The following is a 22,393-nucleotide window of genomic DNA, read 5'->3' as shown; positions in this document are numbered from 1 at the left end:
AAATGCGCAGTCTCATTAAACCCAGCCTGAACTAATTAATTGAATATATGGATCCACTACATTCTTAAAATTAAAAAAAAATTGTTATATATAAATATATAAACTGGACTCCACCCACAACAAACCCGTTCTTTTCATTCAAATTTACCACATTCACCTGATACTATTGTATACTAAGATAACAGACCCAACAAAGTTTTTACATCCATAACACTTCGCCACCACCGAGCTTTTCCCGGTCCCTTCTACAAGTATCATCAATCTCGGCTCTACAAGCCATCTCTATCTTCCTGTCAGTTTCACTCAGTAATATCCCCTAATCTTATACTCATCATTTTTCTCAGATCATTCTGTAACTCCCCGTCTGTTTGCATTTTCCCAACAATCTGTAACAATACAACTTGAACTGCCTCATCTACCTTCAACCAGTTACCTCCACCAGGCGACTGTAAGATAATGCTATTGCTCATCCTAAGACTAAGCGATTACAAAGTCGGTACGGACTGAATTCAGCAGTGACTGCTCTATCCCCATTAAATCTTTTGTAACAACAGCAAGGTAAAAACAAACCTGTTTAAATCCATATTCAGTTTCTACTGATAGGCAGAGTTTGGTCACTAAGATATCAGTAATTAGCACTAATTAATCAGCTATTTCAACCAGTTTAAACATACAATACAGAGCTGATATTACAAGAAACACGAGCAGCATTTTATTATCTTTTGCATTTTGAGTCAGAGAGGTTTCCATTATTGACATCTACAAGAAATACAATCGTATTTCTACCACTGCATACTCATCTTCGAGCTAATAATCCAGTATTGACGAAGGGATGATAGTACTGACCGCCAGTGAAGTTAGTTGACTGAAGCAAAGCAATAAATCTAGTGGAATGTCAAGTTTTAAACCTATAATGAGTTGTGTCCAGCACTCTAAACATTTATTAATCACAGCACACATATAAAACATAAATATTACAAGTGATTGGGTAACGTTTTGATTTAAATCAGAAAATGAAAAGTAATATCATACTGACATGTTTGTTTTTAATTGTTTATAGTAATTAAATCAACAACTTTTAAAGTAATTCATATTCTTAACGACTGCAAAGCCTAAACCTCAAATCAACTACATAACTCTAATCAGTTATTTAAAGCATTCGTTATCCATTATTTTCTTCTCTTATGTAGATTAGTTAAAACTTGTAAATTTTTTTAATGACTATTTTATAAGTGAACACTAATTATAAACATGAATAGTACCCGTTTGATGAGGGTTAGAACCAAACCAATGCTACATTCATCAAGAACCAGACAATTATATGCATACAATCTCATTTCAATTCTTTATTAAAAAAGTAATCAATGTTTGAATTATTAATACTAACAATTTTCCTCTTTTTAATAAACTAACGACACCCAATATATATTACCTAATCAAAATTTAGCAATTTAACTCACTAATGAAATGAACTAAAAAATTTTTTTTAAAAAGCCATCCATTCCATACTTCAAGATGGAATAAAAAAAAAACTTTCCAAACAGAAAAGAGGACCAATTTGTATAATACAAACATTCTAAACACACAACTTAGAAGGTTTTTTTCTTTTTCATTTGTAGTTTGTGTGTGTATGTAAGTGTGGAATAAAATTATTATACATCATATACCCGATGGCCTCATCACAGAAATAACAGGCTAAAAAGTTTAAAAGGAACACAAGATCCACCCTCGACCGATACTTTTGAAGTAATTTTCTTGAAGCAAAGTAAGCAAGGGGCAAGCAGAAGTGAGAGAGGTTAGTGTACAATGAAACCTCAAACCATTAATTCCGGAAGCCTAACAGAACAATGTTCAGATTTCAATTCTAATTTCTCGTAAAATGCATCATTTTCATTTAAGTAAACATGCAGAAAAATAAAACCCCAACCCCTCTATGGAATTTTAAACTAAAAGGTTAACTTCGAAACAGAGCAACTTGTATGCTAAATAAAACATAAGATAAAACAATTTTTATGGTTTCTATCTAGTTTAGAAGGAGAAAAAAAATATATAACTGAATTATTTGATCAATGTAAACAGTAAAGATTAAAAAAAGAAAATTATTAAATCAGTTTTAGTGCTTGAAAAAGGGAAGTAGATAAAACATACCATGCAAAAACAGATTACGGTATTTAAAGATTTAAAAGAAAAATTCCAATCACAAGAATGTGGAGAGAAATCATAAGAAGAGTTTACAGTATAGAAATAGAACTAAACCAAACTTATTCTAAAGTTAATAAAGAAAAGAGAGGAGCAAACCTTGAAATTCAAAAAATAAAGTGAAACATAGAAACTATGTATTATGAACAGTGATGTAAAAAAATAAATTGAAAAACAAACATCTAAGTATGAAATCTAATTGAAATTTATAAAAAAAAAAAATAAATAGGTAAAACAATGAATTAATTAAACTAAATAATAAAACAAGAATTAAAATGAAAAACCAATTCCAATTTTAGAAGTTTAAGTTTAGGAACTGAAAAAAAAAAAAAAAAAAAAAAAAAAATCACTGACAAAAACATTTTACATTTTCTTTATAAAATCTTTAATGAAAAATGAATGCAGGTTTGATTTTCAACTGCCTAAAAACCTAATCTGTATTCCAAGATTAACATTTAAAAATAGACATCGTCATCATTGTCGTTTAACGTCCTCTTTCCACGCTGGCATGGGTTGGACGGTTTGACTGGGGACTGGCAAGCCAGAAGGCTTCAGTCTGATCTGGCAGTGTTTCTACAGCTGGATGCCCTTCCTAACGCCAACCACTCCAAGAGTGTAGTGGGTGCTTTTTACATGTCACTGGCACAGGGGCCAGTCAGGCAGCACTGGCAAAGACAACGCTCAAATGGTGCTTTTTACGTGCCACTGGCACAGGTGCCAATCAGGTGGTACTGTCATCGGCCACGACAAAAGATGACAATGTAAATTATGAGAGTCTATGCAGGTTGTTTTGGTTATTCTATTCAATAATGATTACCTATGAGATCCCTTCATCATTGCTTTCACCTTATTTTAAAATATAAACAAAACCTAATTCCTCAGAAGACAGCAATGTGGGAATAATCACAATCTTTAAGAAACGATTATAGCATTTCAAGTCCATAAATATCTGAAGATATTGTTTTTCTTACTTAAAGGATTGCTATTAAAGAACCTATGTAGATAGCCTCACAGTATTTCTTTTGACCTTTCTATATTCTATATACTAAACAAAAACAACTAACAACCATCATCATCATTTAATGTCCGTTTTCCATGCTAGCATGGGTTAGATGGTTTGACTGGGGACTGGCAAGCCAGGAGGCCACACCAGGCTCCAATCTTATCTGGCAGTGTTTCTACAGCTTGATGCCCTTCCTAATGCCAACCACTCTGAAAGTGTAGTGGGTGCTTTTTATGTGCCAGTCAGGCAGCACTGGCATCGGCCACATTCGGATGGTGCTTTTTATGTGCTACTGGCACGGGGAGCCTGGCATCGACCATGTTAGGATGGTGTTTTTTACCTGTCACCGGCACGGGGAGCCAGTCAGGTGGCACTGGCAATGACCCAAGTATGCATGGTGCTTACTGCATTCCACCAGCACAGGAAGCCAAAATAAATATGCTTTTCTGCAGATACTGGTGCCATGCAACAAGCACCCGTGCTGGTGGCATGTAAAATCAGAGTGGTTGGTGTTAGGAAGGGCATCCAGCCATAGAAACCAAGCCAAACCAGGCTGGAGTCTAGTGAAGCTCCCCAGCCTACCAGCCCTGGTCAAACCATCCAACCCATGCCAGCATTGACAACAGACACTATATGATGATTCTTATAACGTAATTGCCAATTGTTATAGTTTCCAAAACCTACAGAAAATAAATGGTGGATGAGAAGGAATTGAACTTTTGCATTCAAATAAAATGAACACTATACAAGGACAGGTGAAGGCATCAACATCAGCTTCGAATTAGGAATGACAGATCAAATACAAGGTGACTCTACAAACTGGTATTCAAGGAATGGTACTATGCCTATAAACAAATTGCTGAATTAGACACAAGTCTGAATTGAATATGAATTTACAACTTGATCAAACTGAATATTTTCAATGTTTCTTAAGCAAAATGGGATTTCTTCAGATCAAAGTTTGAACCATTTTTATAATAATTTTAAATTGTAAATTTTAGGATCAGTTGAAATGCATGTGACCTAAAAAAAAAAAAATTTTTTTTAAATAATAAAAAGGCCACAGGTTTTGTCAATGTATTCATGTTGATAGAGAGTGAGAAATTTTGAATGCAAGCAAGATTGGATTTGAGATAGATCACAGGCAAAGAAGGTATTGAAATTTGATTGAAAAAGAGTAGCAAATGGGAAATGAATTTTGTAAAATATAGAAAATAATAATGCATTGAAAACTAGTATGAAAATGAGATTTCATTAATAATTAGCAATTATAATAAATTCTCTCCAAATTATTCATAACAGATGAATTGAAACTGTTACCAGATAATGTGAATTAAAGAAGCTATTTTACACTCAAATTGAGTATGAAACTTGACTCTGACCACTCCAAAATGTCTAAGTTAGAAAGAGTTTCACCCCAGCAGAAAGAAATTGCTAACAATTAATTTGGTCAGGAATGCGTGCACTTCAAGCATGAGAGTGAAGATGATTTGGTTTTACAGAATGGATATAGATACTAAATGTTATGTTAACCTAACAGGGCTTTGTACACACTGTACTGTGCACAAAGTTCAGAGAATATTTGGCAGAAAAGTTTCAGGTTAAGGCCATTGCAAGCAGTTTGCAAAACAACCAGAGAGGTGTCTTGAGGCAATGTGCCGTGCAAAGGATTAAAAATTCAGCACATAAGATTATTAAGTGAATGCAAGTACATGCTATTTGCCAAAAATAGGTGATTCTGAGAAACAAGTTGTAGCCTCAAAAGAAGACAAAGTGTGAGAATGATTGTTAACTTGTGTAGCTAGCATGTTGATGAGTAATTAATTTGATAGAGTTTATTTCAGGTTTAAATTTCTATTAGAGCTACCAAACTATTTCATTTGGAGATTAAAAACATGAAATACTTAAATTTAACTAATGTTAATAATTCTTGAACTGTACAAAAATAGGGGGGGGGGGCATTATCTAGAACCCTTTTGGGAAGCATACCACCCACTTTTATCTACCTAACTGAAAAATAAGCATACATCCCTAATGATGACGTGTAAAGCATCTAAATATAAAACTCTTGCTCTAAATCCCTACACAAATACTAGAATTTATACACAAGTCTCAATACAGAATTTATAACAGATTTTTTTAAATTTAGTATATAAAAATGGAATTTAATTCTATCCAAGTATATGATTTACAGCAGACTTATTCATTAAAAAAAAAAGTTAAGCATTGACACAAGCTATGTAAACTGAAATTCTATTACTAGATTAAAAATTTAATATTCAAGGCCCTGATTAATTGCAAACAAAGTAGTATGAGTGAAAACAGAATTATCGCTTTTAAATTGAAACTAACTGTGGCATTACTAATTGCTATGATGTTTATTATACCAACATCTATTTTACAAAATATGCTAATATATATAAATCATCGCTTTTGGATCTGCTTTTTCTTTGCTGGTATATATACATTATTTAAAACCTTACACATTATCTTATTTGATATGAAGTGTTTTATAATCTAAGATATACATATATTTCACTGTGAGTTTCTTTTTCTTTGCATCAGAAATAAATAATATAAAAAGAACAAAGTTTACTCAGCTGAAACTTATAAAAAAAACAATATTTTTAGGAAAATATCATCCTGTACACATGTCCAAAAAGAAAACAAAAACTCATTAGAAAGAAGAGAACATTACCAAATGACAAAAACAAATAGAAAATTAAATGAAACACAACACAGTTATAACAATGGAGTGTAATTAATTAAAAAGAAAATGATGATGCTTAAAACACAAGGAAACTTACCCATCATCATAACTACATATGCCAATTCCCTGCATTAAATTCAGTTCATCTGCACATCTCGTTCTGCAAATGTTAAAGCATATATGAGTAAAAGCAATACATCGTTTGACATTAAGCTATCAACAATAATCAAAAGAGAAAATCTGTAGAGAAGCTCTGCTAATTGATAAACAAGGTGTTTGCTACATTCATTAAAGGCAATTTTTTTTTTTAAAAACTAAAACTGTACACCTTGGAAGAGTCACGTATATATAACTGGTATGAAATATATTGTAAAAACAAAAAAGATGAATAAGAAAATACTAACTTTGCTTTAGCATGTGTGAGGATATGAGATTTCAAATTTGTAGACTGAGCAAATTTTTTGTTGCAGCCATCAAATGGACAGACATAAGGTCTATCACCAGTGTGTATTCGTACATGTGTCCTTAAATTAAAGTCAAGAGAAAACCGCTTGCCACACCCTTCAAATGTACACTGTAAAGAAAAAAGAAAAAAAGAAAAACAAAAAAATTATATTACTGCATTTAACTTTTAGCAAAGATCAAAGGTGACATCACCAGAGTTTTATATATTACATGTCCACATCTACCTGCCAGCAAATTAACCCGAGGAATCACTGTTATACTTTTCTTTTTCTCCTCTCTAGTTTCAGCTCAGAACTGCGGCCATGCTGATGCACCGCTGTTAAAGTATATAAGGTCTCACCGAGACATGAACTCGGATCGTTGGATTCAGAGTCCAATCTATGGATTGGCTGGGAACTTTAAAAGTGCATAGCTACATCCTGTAATGTTCATTGGGAATATAAACAACATGACATTGTCTTTTTAAGTTCAAACAAACTCATGCAAGAAGCAGAAATATGACAGCTTTCATATATATGTGTTTGTGTGTATACACATACACGATTTAGTATCAAAAGGGTTACCAGCTGTTTTCCATTCTAGTATGACATGATTTCTACAAGATACAATTCCTGTCACCAACCCTGACTAATCTTTGTGCTGAGAGATTTATATTCCAGAGGAAATCAATAACTGCAGCTACATGATCAGTTTATATATATATATATATATATATATATATATATAACAATGCACTGGTCTGCAGCAGATAAGAACAGCATGGTTTTAAAAGTATTTGGTGAGTTATCCATCAAAGCAAAACTGTACCAAAAGTAATAATTCTATAATAAATCCTGTAAATAAATAAATCTAGGCTCACAGCCTCTCAGTTTATAGGCCAGGCTTTTTTCCCCCACAATCCAAAATAATGCCTTTTCCACACCAAAACATCACTCAGACCAACAGAATTATCTCCCTTCAACTATCTAACCCGATTACCATTCACTACCAATGGCTGCCACGAAGATATATAAAAAATGGTAAAAATTTGTAAAAGAAAAATAAAAGGAGATTTAGATTGAGGATGCACACGAGCGACATTTTGTTTTAATTCCATTTTTAGCAAAGATATGTAGATTTTCAGCTCTAGTCAAGAAATACTAAATGTCTAAGTAATTTAACAATAGGCTTGGATCTTGAGATATTTGCTTTTAATGACACTTACCTGGAATGGTTTTTCACCAGTGTGAACTAACTGATGCCTTTTCAGTTTGGAACTTTCCACAAAGGCTTTACCACACTCAGCACACACATGCACCCGAGGCCCGTGGGTGTGAAGGTGTTTTCTCATAGCAGAATTATCTCTGAACATTTTATTACAACCCTGAAAATGAATACAAAAATAAATAAACCTCAAATATAGTCTTAAATGTTGCAATAAACTTCAAAGTTACCTGATAATATGCCTTTATCCTTACCTGTGGTAAGGATAAAGGCATACAAGTATATGTGTGTATATACACCCTCTTTATAATGTTGGCAAACGAAATAGAGATAAGGATGTGCATTGTCCGTTTGATTGGAAAATTTCTATAATTGGCTGAAGATTGCTCGACATTTTAAAACTCATGTAATACTTAGTGTTTAATAAAATGAAGTAGCATGAAACAATTGTACCACATTACCTCGGATATACTTGTTGCTTATTTTGATTATATATATACTAATTTGATGTAGAATATCATGTTTGAAATTTTTTTTTTGCCAGGATATGTCAAATTTATTGAAGCAGAAAATACCAATTCTATTTCTTGGTAGATATTTTTAATGATTACTGGAATACTCATGGAATTTAATTTTGCTCTTAAGAATTAATCATGCTGTCCAGAGGTACTTTGAGATTGCACCAAAGACAATTTTACAAGTATTTTAGAATGTAAATTTAGAAAGAAAGCTTATTCTGATTTGGTCGTAAACACAAACTAGCACAACGAGAAAGCTCATAATTCATAGAAATAACTTTTAAGATTTTAGAACCTGTTGAGACAATGGCCTGAGATGTTGACACAACAGCTCAATAATGTCTTTATGCATTCATCATTATCATCATCTTCTAACGTCTGCTTTTCCATGCTGGCATGGGTCAGACAGAATTTGTTGAAACAGGTTTTCTATGGCTGGATGCCTTTCCTGTCTTGTTTCCAAGGTAATAATTCTACATGACCAGGCTTGTTTCCATGGGAGACTGGAAATGAAGGACACTGCTCAAGATAACGAGACAGCAACACTCACACTATATATATATGTACAACAACAGGCTTCTTTTAGTATCTATCAAATCCACACAGAAGGCTTAGGTTGGCCCAGGGTGATAGAAGTAGACCACAATACCATGCAGTGGGACTGAGCCTGACAACTTTACTTTAAAATACAATGTGAATCACCTTTTATATTTGTATTTATTCATTTATTCTTTTACTTGTTTCAGTCATTTGACTGCTGCCATGCTGGAGCACTGCCTTTAGTCAAACAAATCGACCCCGGGACCTATTCTTTGTAAGCCTAATATTTATTTTATCGATCCTTTTTTGCTGAGCCGCTAAGTTACAGGGACATAAACACACAATTGGTTGTCAAGCAATGGGCGGGGTCAAACAAAGACTCACACACACACATGACGGGCTTCTTTCAGTTTCCGTTTCCCATATCCACTCACAAGGCTCTGGTTGGCTCAAGGTTAAAGTAGAAGACACTTGCTCAAGGTGCCACGCAGTGGGACTGAACCCGGAACCATGTGGTTGGGAAGCAAGGTTCTTACCGCACAGCCACTCCTGCACCTTATTTGTAAGAAATTTTTTAATAAAAATTCACAAAACAAAACTAATATTATTTTTGCCGGTCCCAGTTGTTTAAGTCAACCCATTCATGTGCAATACCTATAAGAGTTCAGTCAATCATGATTGTAGACTGCTTATTTATTTTAACGATGATAAGCAAAGTCAATCAGGGTGGGATTTGAACTCACAAATATAACCAAATATAAGAAGGTATTTATCCAACACTACCAATTCTGAAATATATACTTCTTTAAAATTTAAGATGAGTTACTATAATGACAGTAGCATCTTCAGGTACTGTGTCAGGGAACCATTCCCTGTAAGCAATTTTAATATACATTCCCCTTCCAAGTATCAGTTCTGAGAGCTTACTCTCTCTTTGCAACCACATATGACTGCTTGTATGTATTTGCCTGTGAGATCTACTTTAAAACTACAGAATAACCCTAGCTCAACAATGCTTAAACTTCATAAAAAACAGAAAGCCAGTTATAATTAATGAGCTGTGTCTGATACTGCTAAAGGATGCAAGTTGGATGAAAATATTACAGTCAACATCTCTTCTCTTCAAATTAGGAATTTTTTTTTAATATCAATTAATTGAAGGTTATTGTTATTTACAGAGACAAAAAGAAAAAAAAAGTGGTTACCTTATGAGGGCAGGGCACTGTACGGGGAACATCATCAGTAGGCTTTCTTGGTTTTATTCTAAAATTAAGAATAAAGGTTCTTAGAATAATGTAAGTTCCTACTGAAAGCTAACTGGATTTCTTTACTAGCAGCATATTTTGTAAATAAAACATATGCAAAAATATACAGAAGAAAGAAAGAATATGGAACTTAAAATGGACAAAGCAGAATCAGCATAAACAAAATGAAAAAATAGGAATTGGGTTGGAGAAGGGTCACATAAAACTGGGATCGAAAAAATTTTGTCAAATTCAACGACTTAATAAGCTTTGTTTATCTATGCTAAGTATCTGGGATATGGATAATAATTACATCACAAAGACAGTTGCCAATCTTTGTTCTTTTTTAGTTAGTAGCTAATCCCACAACAATGCAGAATTTTAAATGTTTTTTTTTTTCGTATTATAGCAATATGTAAAAGACACACACACACACACACACACATAAAGGAGAAAAAAAATAATAATAGTTATATTATTTTACATTCTATTATCTTTATAAATTTGAATTGTTTAAAATTGGTCAGTGATTAGAGATAGGATTTCAGTCATAACAATCAATATGTTTAATGATGGGTTAATTTTTTTTATTAGTAAACTTACTAGATATGTGAAATCTGGAAAAGGAAAACTCTAGTGATTAAAAGGAAAATAAGTCACAGAAATGTTTAAAAATCTAAAAGCTAAAACCATGACTGGTTACTACTAGACATATTCTTCAGCCACACTAAAAGCATCTTTAAAACACCTGTAGGAAAGGAAAGAAATCAATTCTATATTCCTGAGATGAGGGAATTATATTATGCATACTGCTTATATTAATTAGTCAGACTGATATCCTCATCTTGATTGTTGCTTTCACTACATTTTGGCTGTTGTATGCTCCAGCCTTCTTCAGATGTTTTCGGTTGAACTCAGTTGTATCAAAATTTTGAACTTAACACTATTTGATCCATGGTACTAATTCACAAAAGATGTCACAAAATGCAGAGAGCAGAATGAGAACAGTGTACCCCCGTGGGTCAAATAAAGGGTTAGGCTCAAAATTCTGATAGAACCAAGTTCAACAGAAGAGATCTGAAGAAGGCTGGAATGTACAACAGCTGAAAAGTAGCAAAAGCAACCATCAAGATGAGGACACCAGTTCAACAAATATAAACCGTGTACATACAAGAGAAATCAGCAATAATGGTTTTTACTTAAATAGTTAATATTTTGTTCAACAGGATGCAGTTTATTTACACACACACACACACACACAGGAGAGAGAAACACTATAGACAGAAACAGAATACTTTCTGCTAAAAACTTGTCTAATAAATGAAAAGGCAGCCATAGCAATGGTTAGTGCATTCATGAATTATAACATTGTGCGAGCGAGGAAAGAAAATCACTATGGAGAAATATTTATATATATTAGGTAAAAATTTGATTTATTAAGTCATTTTATATATAAAAAAAAAATTAATCCACAAAATTGGCAGAATCCTGTTTAAAGTGGCAGGGAGAGGTCTGGGGAATGGGTAAAATTAATAGCCATGTATTTATTTACACCTGCCGCTTTGTAATTAGAAAAAGTTTTTAAGGGAGGAAGCAGACCACAAATATAATTGCTAACCTGATATCAAATTTACAGTAATTCCTAGTTTCTCATGCCATAAATGGAGAGAATACCAAAGACATGCAACTCAAAACTAAAATCAAAGACTTAGCACCAATAACAAAACAGGTAATTTAGATTCATAACTATTTTAATATATAATAAGCAAACCAAATAATAGTCTTTCGACTGCAAGAGCCAAAATAAGAACAAAAATATTAAAAAAAAAAAACACATAAAAATAATAGGCTCAAATATAAGACAAGATTACATAAAAAGTGGACAAAAAGGAACCAGAAGCGTTCAACCTGTGCTTACCCAGAAAGGCGCGAATGGTAAAGCCCATCCAGGTCAACGGTCAGGTCACGTTTTTCTTTCCTCGCACGTACTGTAGAGGTGTTACTAGATTAAGTAAAAGAGAAGGTCTTTATCAAGCAGCCTCAGACAGAAAGGAGAAAGAAAGAGAGAGACAGACAGAGAGAGAGGATATGTGTGTGAGTGTTGTATGTGTTCAGAAAGAGGTAATAAACACCAGTTGAAATGCATGAAATGAGGTGTGTTTAGATTTTAACTGGCGATGGCTATAAGTTTGAGGAGCAGAAAATATATTCACTAGTGCTGCATAAAAAAGCAGTGGTGATCACACAAAGATTAAGCATATTGTTAAAATTATGCTGCATTTATAGTTAATAGTATTGTCATTTGGACAAAAATTATGCTATCCTTAGAAAGGGCCCTACAGCATTCTTCAAAAATAATCTATAACAAAATCTAATGTCTAGAAAAGAAGGCATATAAAATAAAACCCAATGAACAATTGTAATCTAAACTATACAGGTAAATTTCTAAAGGTGATAAAGATAATTAAACTAATATAGATAATGTCAATGAGTCAAAGAAATAAAGATGTAAAGTTATTTATTATATTGTTATTGATATGAATACCTATAAAAAAACTATTATACTAAAAACATTTAAAATTCCCTTGTCTAATTAAAACAAAAGCCTAAATTCATTTTGAAGAGTCCTCAACAGTTTAACATAAAACAAATTTTAAACATTATTCAACTATCTCAAAGAAAAACAACAAAGAACACTTATTTAAACCATTTTGGTTGATCAAAATATAATTTTCCAACTAATATTTCTGCATAACACCAGTTACATTTTTAATACAATATAAATTATTACCACCACCATCACTTAAGGGCTTCTGACACACACATATATACACTTCTAAACAGTGTTAATAAGTTGATATCAAAAACATCTTCGTTACCTTCAAATTAAAATCAGTTTATGCCAGTACTGGAGACATTAATACAACAGTAAAAGAGCTAAATGTGATCTGCTTCCAATAGAAACAGCTACATCTCTATTTATTTTTAGTAAAGTAAAGAAACTTGTGGAAAATAATTTCAGATATATAATCGAAAGTTTTATAAGAAAAGATCAGGATAAAATCTCACACAAGCAATGCCTGGTGTAACATGCAAAAAAGCATGCTGGCTCTAATTCCTGCCATTATTCTAACCAATATCATTTCCTATAAGTTTATGTGTGTATATGTCTGTGTGTGTGAGAGCACATTATATATATATATATATATATAGTTACAAGTGTTTTTCTGGGGGGGGAAAAAATGTATTTGAGAAATGATTTGTGCAGAAGTGAAATAAAGAAGCCATTAGTTGCCATAAAATTTTCAAGCATGAAAACTATTTCTGTTTACAGATTTGGGGCTAGAAAAGTTTGTGAAATATCACTTTTGTATCAGCATTTAATTTTTTTTTAAATAAAGCATATTCATAAATATTTACATGCTGTGACACATTTTCAATTTTTTAATTAATCTTCCCTTTCGAAAGCTTTGAAGACAAGCATTCATTTACTTTGCAGCTCGTAAACATTATCAATTCATTAATTTCCAAACAACTGACAACTAATGAACAACTTAGTGGGAGGTGATGTGGTGGAATAGTGATAGAATATTGAAAAATTCAAATCTTAAATCAAACATTTTCACAGAAGGCCAGAAACAGCATTGCAACTATATTGATAGCTTACCGTGCAAATTCTGCCAACTGTTTCGGATCACTTAAATCAAGCCCAGGTATGCCACCTGGTGGAAGCTTTTTCCCTGTCATATATTCAGTAAAATCTGCATCCGTTTCAGAGACACTCGACACACTTTCATCTTCCAGCTTGGATTTATCTTCAGATCCTGGAAAAAACAAAAAAATAAAGTTCAAATTTACTATGTATGAAGGGACAAAATGTGGCTTTCAGATCTTCAACCGTGACTTACTTAGGCCAATCAAACCAACTCCATCCTAAATCTCTTTACTCAACTAATAGCAAATATCCTCCCACTTCTGGGTTCCCATTTCAAAGAAAAACATCTGACACATCAAATTCGTTGCATACATGTTCTCTTAGCGATTATGCCATTATCTTCATTTTTTTTTAATGTACTTATTTCTAAGAAAAAGCTGTGTCCTGCAGTCCCATCAGGCCCACTTGGTCTAGAACAAGGCTTCTCAACTGGAATCCATAGAAGATTTTGCTGTTAAACTGATCATATACTTCTACAATACACAAAATATTTTCAGTATTTTTTTTTAATAAAATTCCAAATATTTAACTATGAAAATATAATGGGATTTTTTTTAAAACATTGAATGGTTATCGGGGTCCACCCAAATAAAATAAGGATCAAAGGGGTCCATTGGTAAAAAGAGGTCAAGAACCACTGATCTAGAGAATAAGAAGTCACTACATCTTAAACATCAATTCTTTTATTTGTTTCAGTCATTTGACTGCGGCCATGCTGGAGCACCGCCTTTAGTCAAATAAACTGATCCCAGAACTCCGTCTTTGTAAGCCTAATACTTACTCTATTTGTCTCTTTTGCCGAACTGCTAAGTTATGGGGACATAAACGCACCAACATCAGTTGTCAAGCGATATTGGGGGTACAAACACACACACACACATATATATATATATATATATACACGATGGGCTTCTTTCAGTTTCCATCTACCAAATGTCTAGCATCTGTGTTGCATATATGTGGTGCTGACAAAAGTTTTGTTTGTGTAAGGAGAGCTGCAAGTGGTTAAAGTTGATGAGGTCAGACCTGGTTTGTGTCACCACAACATCAACTTACTGAACCGATGAAGAACTCATTCCAGATTTTGACATCAGCAGAAACTGAATATCCTTTCAACACTGTCAATGGTACAAAACACCAGATAACAAGTACAGAATGATGCCACTGTCGAGTGAGTCTAAGCTGAGATCATCATATAATGTCTGCTTTCCATGCTAGCATGGGTTGGACGATTTGACTGAGGACTGGCGAACCAGATGGCTGCGCCAGGCTCCAATCTGATCTGGCAGAGTTTCTACAGCTGGATGCCCTTCCTAACACCAACCACTCAGAGAGTGTAGTGGGTCCTTTTACGTGCCACCAGCACGAGGGCCAGTCTGGCGGTACTGGTGACGGCCACGCTCAAAATGGGTTTTTTACGTGCCACCTGCACAGGAGTCAGTCCAGCGGCACTGGCAATGACCTCGCTCAATGTAAGAGAATACTGTGACAGAGGACTTCTTTGGCTTGTTTTGGGTGAGACAGAAATTTGATAGGTGGGTGGGGTTAGAGTTAGTATGTGGCTGTGTCTTAAAAACTGAGGAACAGTATTGTTACATTGCGATGAGTTGAAGACAGATGTACAGGCTGAATTAGAAGGAGAAGCAAATAAAACTGGCCCACTGTGATATCCCAATGAATTAAGGAGAGATTGCATTGTTGAATTTAACATAAGTTTACCACCCTGAGAGGTTGTTCAATAGAGGAAGTGAGTGGTAGTTCTTAGCTAGTTCAAATGCTTTGCTAATCCAATAAAGCAAACAATATTTTCATTTGCAAATGTTCAAAATATTGACAAGAGGAAGTATAAACACGACTTCACCAACAAAAATAATAACAAATTTTAAAATATTTCCTAGAAGACATTTTATAGCAAGGTGCTATATTTAATACAATCAAAACTAAATGCTCGCAAACACACAAAGGCTCAGACTTATGACAATAGATAGCAATTCATAATGATCTGTCACCTTGATTCACTGCAAATTTCTTGCTACATAACACGATACCCTTTGTAACAAAAACAAAACTCAGAAGTATTATCAAGTTTTATGTATATCATCGTCGTTTAATATCCGTTGTTCATGTTGGCATGGACTGGACAGTTTGACCAAAATTGGTACGGCTGGGGAGCTGCACCAGACACCAATCTGATTTGGCATCGTTTCTACAGCTGGATGCCAACCACTTTACAGAGTGTACTGGGTGCTTTTACATGGTGACACCACCAGAAGGATCAGTCTAAACACTTCTGCTGCGGAGTATGGAAAAACGCCAGGCATCTTGATCCTTGGTGCATGCATGGTTTTGTGGGTGAAGAGCTTGCTTCCCAGTCATGTTATCTTCTAATATATCCCCAGACAAACCACCAAAGATTTGCAAGTGCATTTGGTAGGTGGAAAGTGAAAGACGGATGCTGTGTGTCAGTGTGTTTTTAATATATTCACACACAATTTGGAGAAAATCATTACAGGAAGAGACAGACTGCCGTGCAGTATTTGTTCCAGTTCCCTACATTTCAAGTTCAAATCATGTCTTTTTCTCCCCATCCCCCAAGGGTTTTTGAGACTATTCAAGAAAAAAAAAAGGTGTGGGAAATCATTAAGCAGGCGCCCCAGTACTTTCAGCTTACCATTTTCAATGGCAACATGCAGGTTGGCAGGAGAAATGCAAGAGGTTTGTCATATATAGTAGAAACAATAATGAAGTTACATTTTTGAAAGAAAAATGGAAAAAAAAAAGCAAATATGTCGTATGCCAGTAATTTAACCATAAATATCCCAGACTACCTGAAACCTTCCATTGTAATTTTACTTAAACCCCTTTACAGCATCACCATAATAAATATTTTACACTTGCTTTCCATGCTGGTAGGAGTTGCACAAATCATCATAATCCAAGTCAGATCCTTTTTGGAATTACTGCCCTCCTAGAAGGTACTTGAAGGGCTATAAACCCAAACCTGATGAACATGGCAATAGAGAAACTATTCAAAAGACAACAAAAGCTATTAAATAATCCGAGCTGGAGATAATAAACTATACACACAATTTTTATAGAATATATTAATACCGCAAAAGGATTTTGTTTGCATTAATGATTTCTAGAGTAGACACAAGGCCACAAATTTTGGAAAGCAAGCAGTTAATTACTTTCATGTGTGCTTAGAGTGGACAGAATTTGTTGACATGGATTTTCAATGGTCAGATGTCCTTCTTGTTGCCAAACCTCACCTGTTTCCAAGTAAGGCAATTTTCCCACATGGCTGGACATGCTTTCACGTAACCTTGGAAACAAAGGATACAGCTTCATTTATAACTATCACAAAATGCCAACCCAAGGAGGCACCAACTCACACATACATAATATATACACATTTTTATATGTGTGGCTGTGTGGTAAGACGCTTGCTTCCCAACCGCATGGTTCTGGGTTCAATCCCACTGCATGGCACCTTGGACAAGTGTCTTCTACTATAGCCTCAGGCCAACCAAAGCCTTGACTGGATGTGGTAGATGGAAACTGAAAGAAGCCCATCACCACTTGATAACTGGTGTTGGTGTATTTGCATCTCTGTAACTTAGCAGTTAGGCCTAAGAGACCAACAGAATAAGTACTAAGCTTAAAAAATAAAGTCCTGGGGTCGATTTGTTCAACTAAAACCCTTCAATGCAGCGCTCCTGTATGGTTGCAAGCTTCTTACTACACAGCCACTCCTGTGTGTGGGGATACTTTCTTGATATTTTAATGGTCAAGGTGTTAGAAATTGATTTTAAGTTTCAGTAGGATTTAAGTACGTTGCTTGTGTTGAGATGTTAAAATGAATTTTGTTATGAATAACATCACTCAAATATCTAAACAGTTTATATTTTGAGTATTTCGGTTTCCATGTTTTAGGGAAACTAGCAGATGAATGTTTAGACCGTTTCAAGTCTAGATTTTAGATTCTACCAAATATTATAGTCCGACATGTCTTATGTTTTGACTGTGGATCAATGATATACTTCTTGTAATTTTCTCCTGTATCATGTTTTGCCATAGAATTCTCAGAAGTATTAATCTCTACTTTACCCCTGTGCCAGTGGCATGTAAAAAGCACCCACTACACTCACGGAGTGGTTGGCATTAAGAAGGGCATCTAGCAGTAGAAACACTGCCAGATAAGACTGGAGCCTGGTGCAGCCTCCTGGCTTCCCAGACCCTGGTTGAACCGTCCAACCCATGCTAGCATGGAAAGCAGACGTTAAACGATGATGATGATGGTTGTAGCTATATCTTCTAAGTGCTGTGTGAACTACATTGTGGGAATTGCTGTCTTTAAGTCTTATGAAGGAGGACTATGTATTTGATGTCCCCTGTAGAGTGGAAGCCGTACTATTGCATGATGTTACCGGTTGGTTATTATTATCTAAAAGGTTCCATCCCATAGTGATCGTACATAGTAAGTGGCATCTACTTGTGTTACTTAGAAAGGCCAACAGTGGTGATTTTGTTTGGCATGGCAGTTGCTCTTAAGGAAGTAGGACTTTTGACGAATGTTAGTTTTAGTAGATATGGACGAAAGAAAGGTATTGTTGAATAAAAGACAATTCCTCCCTTGCAACAATATAATCCAAAACAATGCCAAAGCTGAACAGATTTTTTTCATGTTAACCTATCTTAAAAGCAGCAAGAGCACGTTCAACAAAATTTTCCAGGATTAGAGACAATTGATGAATGTGAGTTTGCTGAGTTAATTAATAACCGTTATCCCAACAACTGATATTGTCGTCCCTCTAGAGAGAAACTTACCTTCTATTGTCAGGTTTTCAGAGAAATAACATGAAATGGATGTTGAGGATAAAATTATAAGGTAAATAGCATATTCTATTAGAACTACTAGTAAACATTCCCACAGTTGAACAAGCTTTGCTTTGAATGTTTTATCAAGATAATCAAAATAAACCAGTCACTGCTCATATATTTCTAATAGTAAAAAGTCAAATTATGAAAGAATCTTGAAAGTAATATTTAATTTAAATGTCACATAAATTAAATAAATGGACAAATTACAGGTGTGGATGTATGGCTAAAACGTTCGCCGGCAATTACTGGTGTTTATTTGTTTTATTAAACCCTTCAAGGCGGTGCCCCAGTATGACCACAACCCAATGATTGAAACAAGGGAATAAAAGATGCCAATTACTCAGAAGGGTCTATTGAATTCGGTGTAGCTACATTTCACATAATTAAACGATGAAAAAACATCCATTTACACACACACACACTCAATGTTAATGAAAACAAATTTACAATTGTTTTCGTATCGATCCAGACCCGACTGCATCACTCGACACACAACTTGCTGATGGAGCAACGCAATTTTTACCATCATCAAAACACATGAATAAAAAAAGCTCCGTTCAGTCCGGGTTTTTATTTTTCTTTAAATCTTTCATCTATTTTCAAATATTTTCGGTTATTTTTATGGGTACACAATAAGCCTTCAGGATTTACAAAAATTATTTCTTGGGATGCTAGATCGTGTATTTACCTGTCGTAAACCTTATTTTTTTGTTAATCATTAATTTTAAAAACCAAAAGAGCTTCTGTGGCATTCGTAAATTATATTTTGGTATACCAAAGAGGTACTACTCGAGAACAGTGGTCCCGGTGCGCGCACTCGCGCTAGCTAGTCATGACTAGCCGATCCTTTGTGTTATTTACTTCGTTTAAAAATCATTTACTTTAACAAAAATTACTTATTTTGTGTTTTATTTACTTTGCTAGGGAGTCGTTGTAGGATCGACTAGTCACGACTAGCTAGCGCTGATGCGCGAATACGCGAGTGCGCGCACCGGGACCACTGTTCTCAAGTAGTACCCGTAAATTATATTTTGGTATACCAAAGATAGTGTGATTGTTTAGCCCAGGGAGTGCAAACCTTCGATCAAAGGCATTCCAGACACGATCATTTTATCTTTATTTGAAACACATCGTCTAAGGGACTGCATTGTCCTGCGGTTTGATGGCGATTTCGTTGCTATTTCTAGCAGGTTGACCCTTGTGAATCCCGCAGAATAATTAGATTGTATTGTGCAAAGCAACGGAATATAGTTTTAGATTAAATGCACCAACGATTTTAACAAGTTTATAGCACAGGATTCGTTGGTATATTAAAAAAAGAGAAAGCCATCAACATCCGAACGCTTCCTCTAAATTTTTAATGACAATATCTTAACGTTTACGGAAGTGATGAAGGAGCAGGATTGTTGTTTTGGGTTGGACAAGAATAACAATAATAAGCTACTTGTATCGAGAAAGGAACGAAGAATACGACGGAACAAACATTTCAAAATAAATCCATCATAATTTTACAAGCGTAGAAAATAAACCAGACACGTAAAAGAAAACGATGAGAGAAATTACGCCATAAGAAATGGTTTAACACATCTTCTTCTTTAAGTGAATGTTGTAGCGTTATATTACCATAAACACAAAACCAATTCATATTTGAGTGATAAGGGAAAATAGTATTTTCTTCCCTTTCGAAGATGTATAATATAAAAATTAAAAATCAACAAAAGCTGGTAGTGAAACTGCCCGTCTTTATCACCCGACTTATTTCGTTACACGGCAGCTACAAAATTTTTTAAATGCAGATAATAACCAATCGTTTATTTCAGAAAGCATTAATCGATTTATATACACGAAACAACGTTTAAAATTATAGAGTTTGTTTAATTTTTATTTACAGATCAACTTACCTAGACCGAGTGAAAAATCGTGAAATATACATTCACACAGCAGCGCGCACTTGCTGGCAGCCATGAAGCACACACACACAGACAAACACACAGACACATACATACGTATACAAACACATAGACAATAGTGAAGAGACTCTGCAACATATCATGGAAATTCGACCAGTTTAAAGCTTGATTCGAAAATTAAATATCATACAACTATACTATAAGTTGTTATGGAAATTTCTCACTGAAATTTATCGCGCTAATCAAGTTCTCGCTTGAGTATTTCCCTGCGAATTTCAAGGACGACCAAGTTAGTGTTCACAAAAATGGCCGCCATCCGCCATAACATATTTTCCGCCATATTCTCAGAATATGGCGGCGCCCATGGAAATCATGATGGCCGACTTCAAAATCAAAACAAACATGTGTTTAGCGGACAATATTCATCAAAGATGACTTAAAATAGGCTCCAGCTTCCTTTAAAATGAATACAGAGCGGCTACATAAAATGGCCCAGTTTGTGGCTTACGTCACAGAGAAGCTATGACCTTTTCAACATAGATTTATTGACTTTCTTTCTCGAACGGCAGCTTATCGGTCGGGAGTGTGACGGAAAGACTCAATGTAAGCAAGAAACGATGTCGAGTTAATAAAAATAATAAGCGTATTCGGAATGATAGAAAACAGATAATCAAAGTAGAGAAATCACAAACCTGTAGCCCACATTGTTACTGAGAATTCGCCTTCTAAAGTTTTAATCTGTACTTGCTTTTGTTCCCATTTCTTTGTAGCAGAGTTAGTGTCTAGCGTCAGTTCTCCACAATTTACAGCTGATGTCGATATCATATTTCGTGATTTATTGGCTCGTCTCTTGCCACCTTTGCCTTTCCGGGTGATGGTTGCTTCTTCTGTGGATATTTCAATCTCTGGAGCTGGTACGGGGATGCTGTCAGCATACACGAGGTTCGGATCACCAACCACCTCCTCACGAGTCTGCAGAACAATCTCTTCTTGGGCCGCTTCGGGTAATGGCTGGAGAGCAATCATGGGTTGCACTTCGACTGTATCGTCTGTGGTTTCCACCGTCTCGATGGGCATTTCAACGGGGATGGACTCCACCTCAACCTCTTGGATCTCCACTTCTGATCCTATAACCGACGCCATTTTGACTGCTTTCTTTCTATGACGCTTATGCTACACAGAAGTCGGAATCTCACTAACAAGACCACGTGACACACGCAGACACACACAGACACAAACACACTCACACATACACAGACTACAGCTAATGAATATTCATGACTTCGTTGCTGCTGCTGCTGCTGATTTTCGCTCGTAATTATTAACTTGCAGTTTCTTCTGTCCATCACTTGGAACTCATCCATTGAATGAAACGGTTAGTAAATTAAATCCGGTCCGTCTTCCCTTCTCTGATCGCTATTATTATCACCATTTTTAATTACAACATCTAACATCTAAAACTTTTCGTTTCTTAACGCACGAATTTATTTTTTTCCCATTTAACTTTTTTTTCCTTTCTTTCATGAAATTCCACCAGGATTTAGCAGATTCTGTAACACTATGGGTGCCAAAGTTTCTAGGACAGATTTTGAGTGGTCTTACACCCAAGAACCACATGCTTCACGGAGAAAAGCAATAATGGGTAAGGAAATATATCTGATTACATTATATTTCTCTTAATAAAAAAAACGCCAAATGGTTCCTCCATCTTCTTTGATGCCCAGACAATGCCAGTCGGATGCTGTTCCTGCTTTTATTTCCTCTCTATCACAAATGACCCCTGCAAAATCCCTACCAGTTGCTCGATTTAATTCTTTTCTTCCTTAATTGCTTTACCTGTCATTCCTAAATTAAACCCTGTTATCCCAGGGTCATTAAGAAATCTGTTGTTCATACACGTTTCATCTTTGTTCTATTTTTCCGTTTATGGTCGGAGGCTGTTTCCTTCATCTTATTTCTATTCGTTGTCTTTATATAAAATTTTTTTCGCTTATGGATTTCT

General features: G+C 34.9%; 2 protein-coding genes across 8 annotated transcripts in view; one reads left to right on the top strand and one right to left on the bottom strand.

Moving 5' to 3' along the window:
• Positions 1-21,569, bottom strand: part of LOC115217000 (transcriptional repressor protein YY1) — a 29,124-nt gene extending 7,555 nt beyond the window's left edge. For 4 of the 5 annotated variants that reach the window (XR_005001208.1, XR_005001207.1, XM_029786518.2 and 1 more), the window contains exons 1-7: positions 21,084-21,569; positions 13,550-13,706; positions 11,801-11,884; positions 9,844-9,901; positions 7,582-7,740; positions 6,317-6,486; positions 6,010-6,072 (exon numbers count right to left, since the gene is read on the bottom strand). Coding sequence is in view for 3 of the 5 variants with exons in the window: in XM_029786518.2 (XP_029642378.1) it covers positions 6,010-6,072; positions 6,317-6,486; positions 7,582-7,740; positions 9,844-9,901; positions 11,801-11,884; positions 13,550-13,706; positions 21,084-21,534 (1,142 nt within the window). In the remaining 2 variants the exon portion in view is untranslated. The remainder of the gene's footprint in view (positions 1-6,009; positions 6,073-6,316; positions 6,487-7,581; positions 7,741-9,843; positions 9,902-11,800; positions 11,885-13,549; positions 13,707-21,083) is intronic. The other variant, XM_036507302.1, reaches the window with a different exon arrangement.
• LOC115216999 (sphingolipid delta(4)-desaturase DES1-like) overlaps positions 18,469-22,393 on the top strand; it is a 29,451-nt gene continuing 25,526 nt past the window's right edge. Inside the window, exons 1-2 of one of the 3 annotated variants that reach the window (XM_036507311.1) lie at positions 18,469-18,488; positions 21,929-22,033. In XM_036507311.1, coding sequence (XP_036363204.1) covers positions 21,952-22,033 — 82 coding nt within the window. In that variant the 5' untranslated portion in view covers positions 18,469-18,488; positions 21,929-21,951. Of the gene's footprint in view, positions 18,489-21,617; positions 21,767-21,928; positions 22,034-22,393 lie in introns of those variants that run through there. The other 2 variants (XM_036507310.1, XM_029786517.2) reach the window with 2 other exon arrangements.

Source organism: Octopus sinensis, linkage group LG11 (genome assembly GCF_006345805.1).
Source record: "Octopus sinensis linkage group LG11, ASM634580v1, whole genome shotgun sequence".
NCBI classification, from domain to species: domain Eukaryota; kingdom Metazoa; phylum Mollusca; class Cephalopoda; order Octopoda; family Octopodidae; genus Octopus; species Octopus sinensis.
This window is presented reverse-complemented; position numbering and strand designations above follow the sequence as displayed.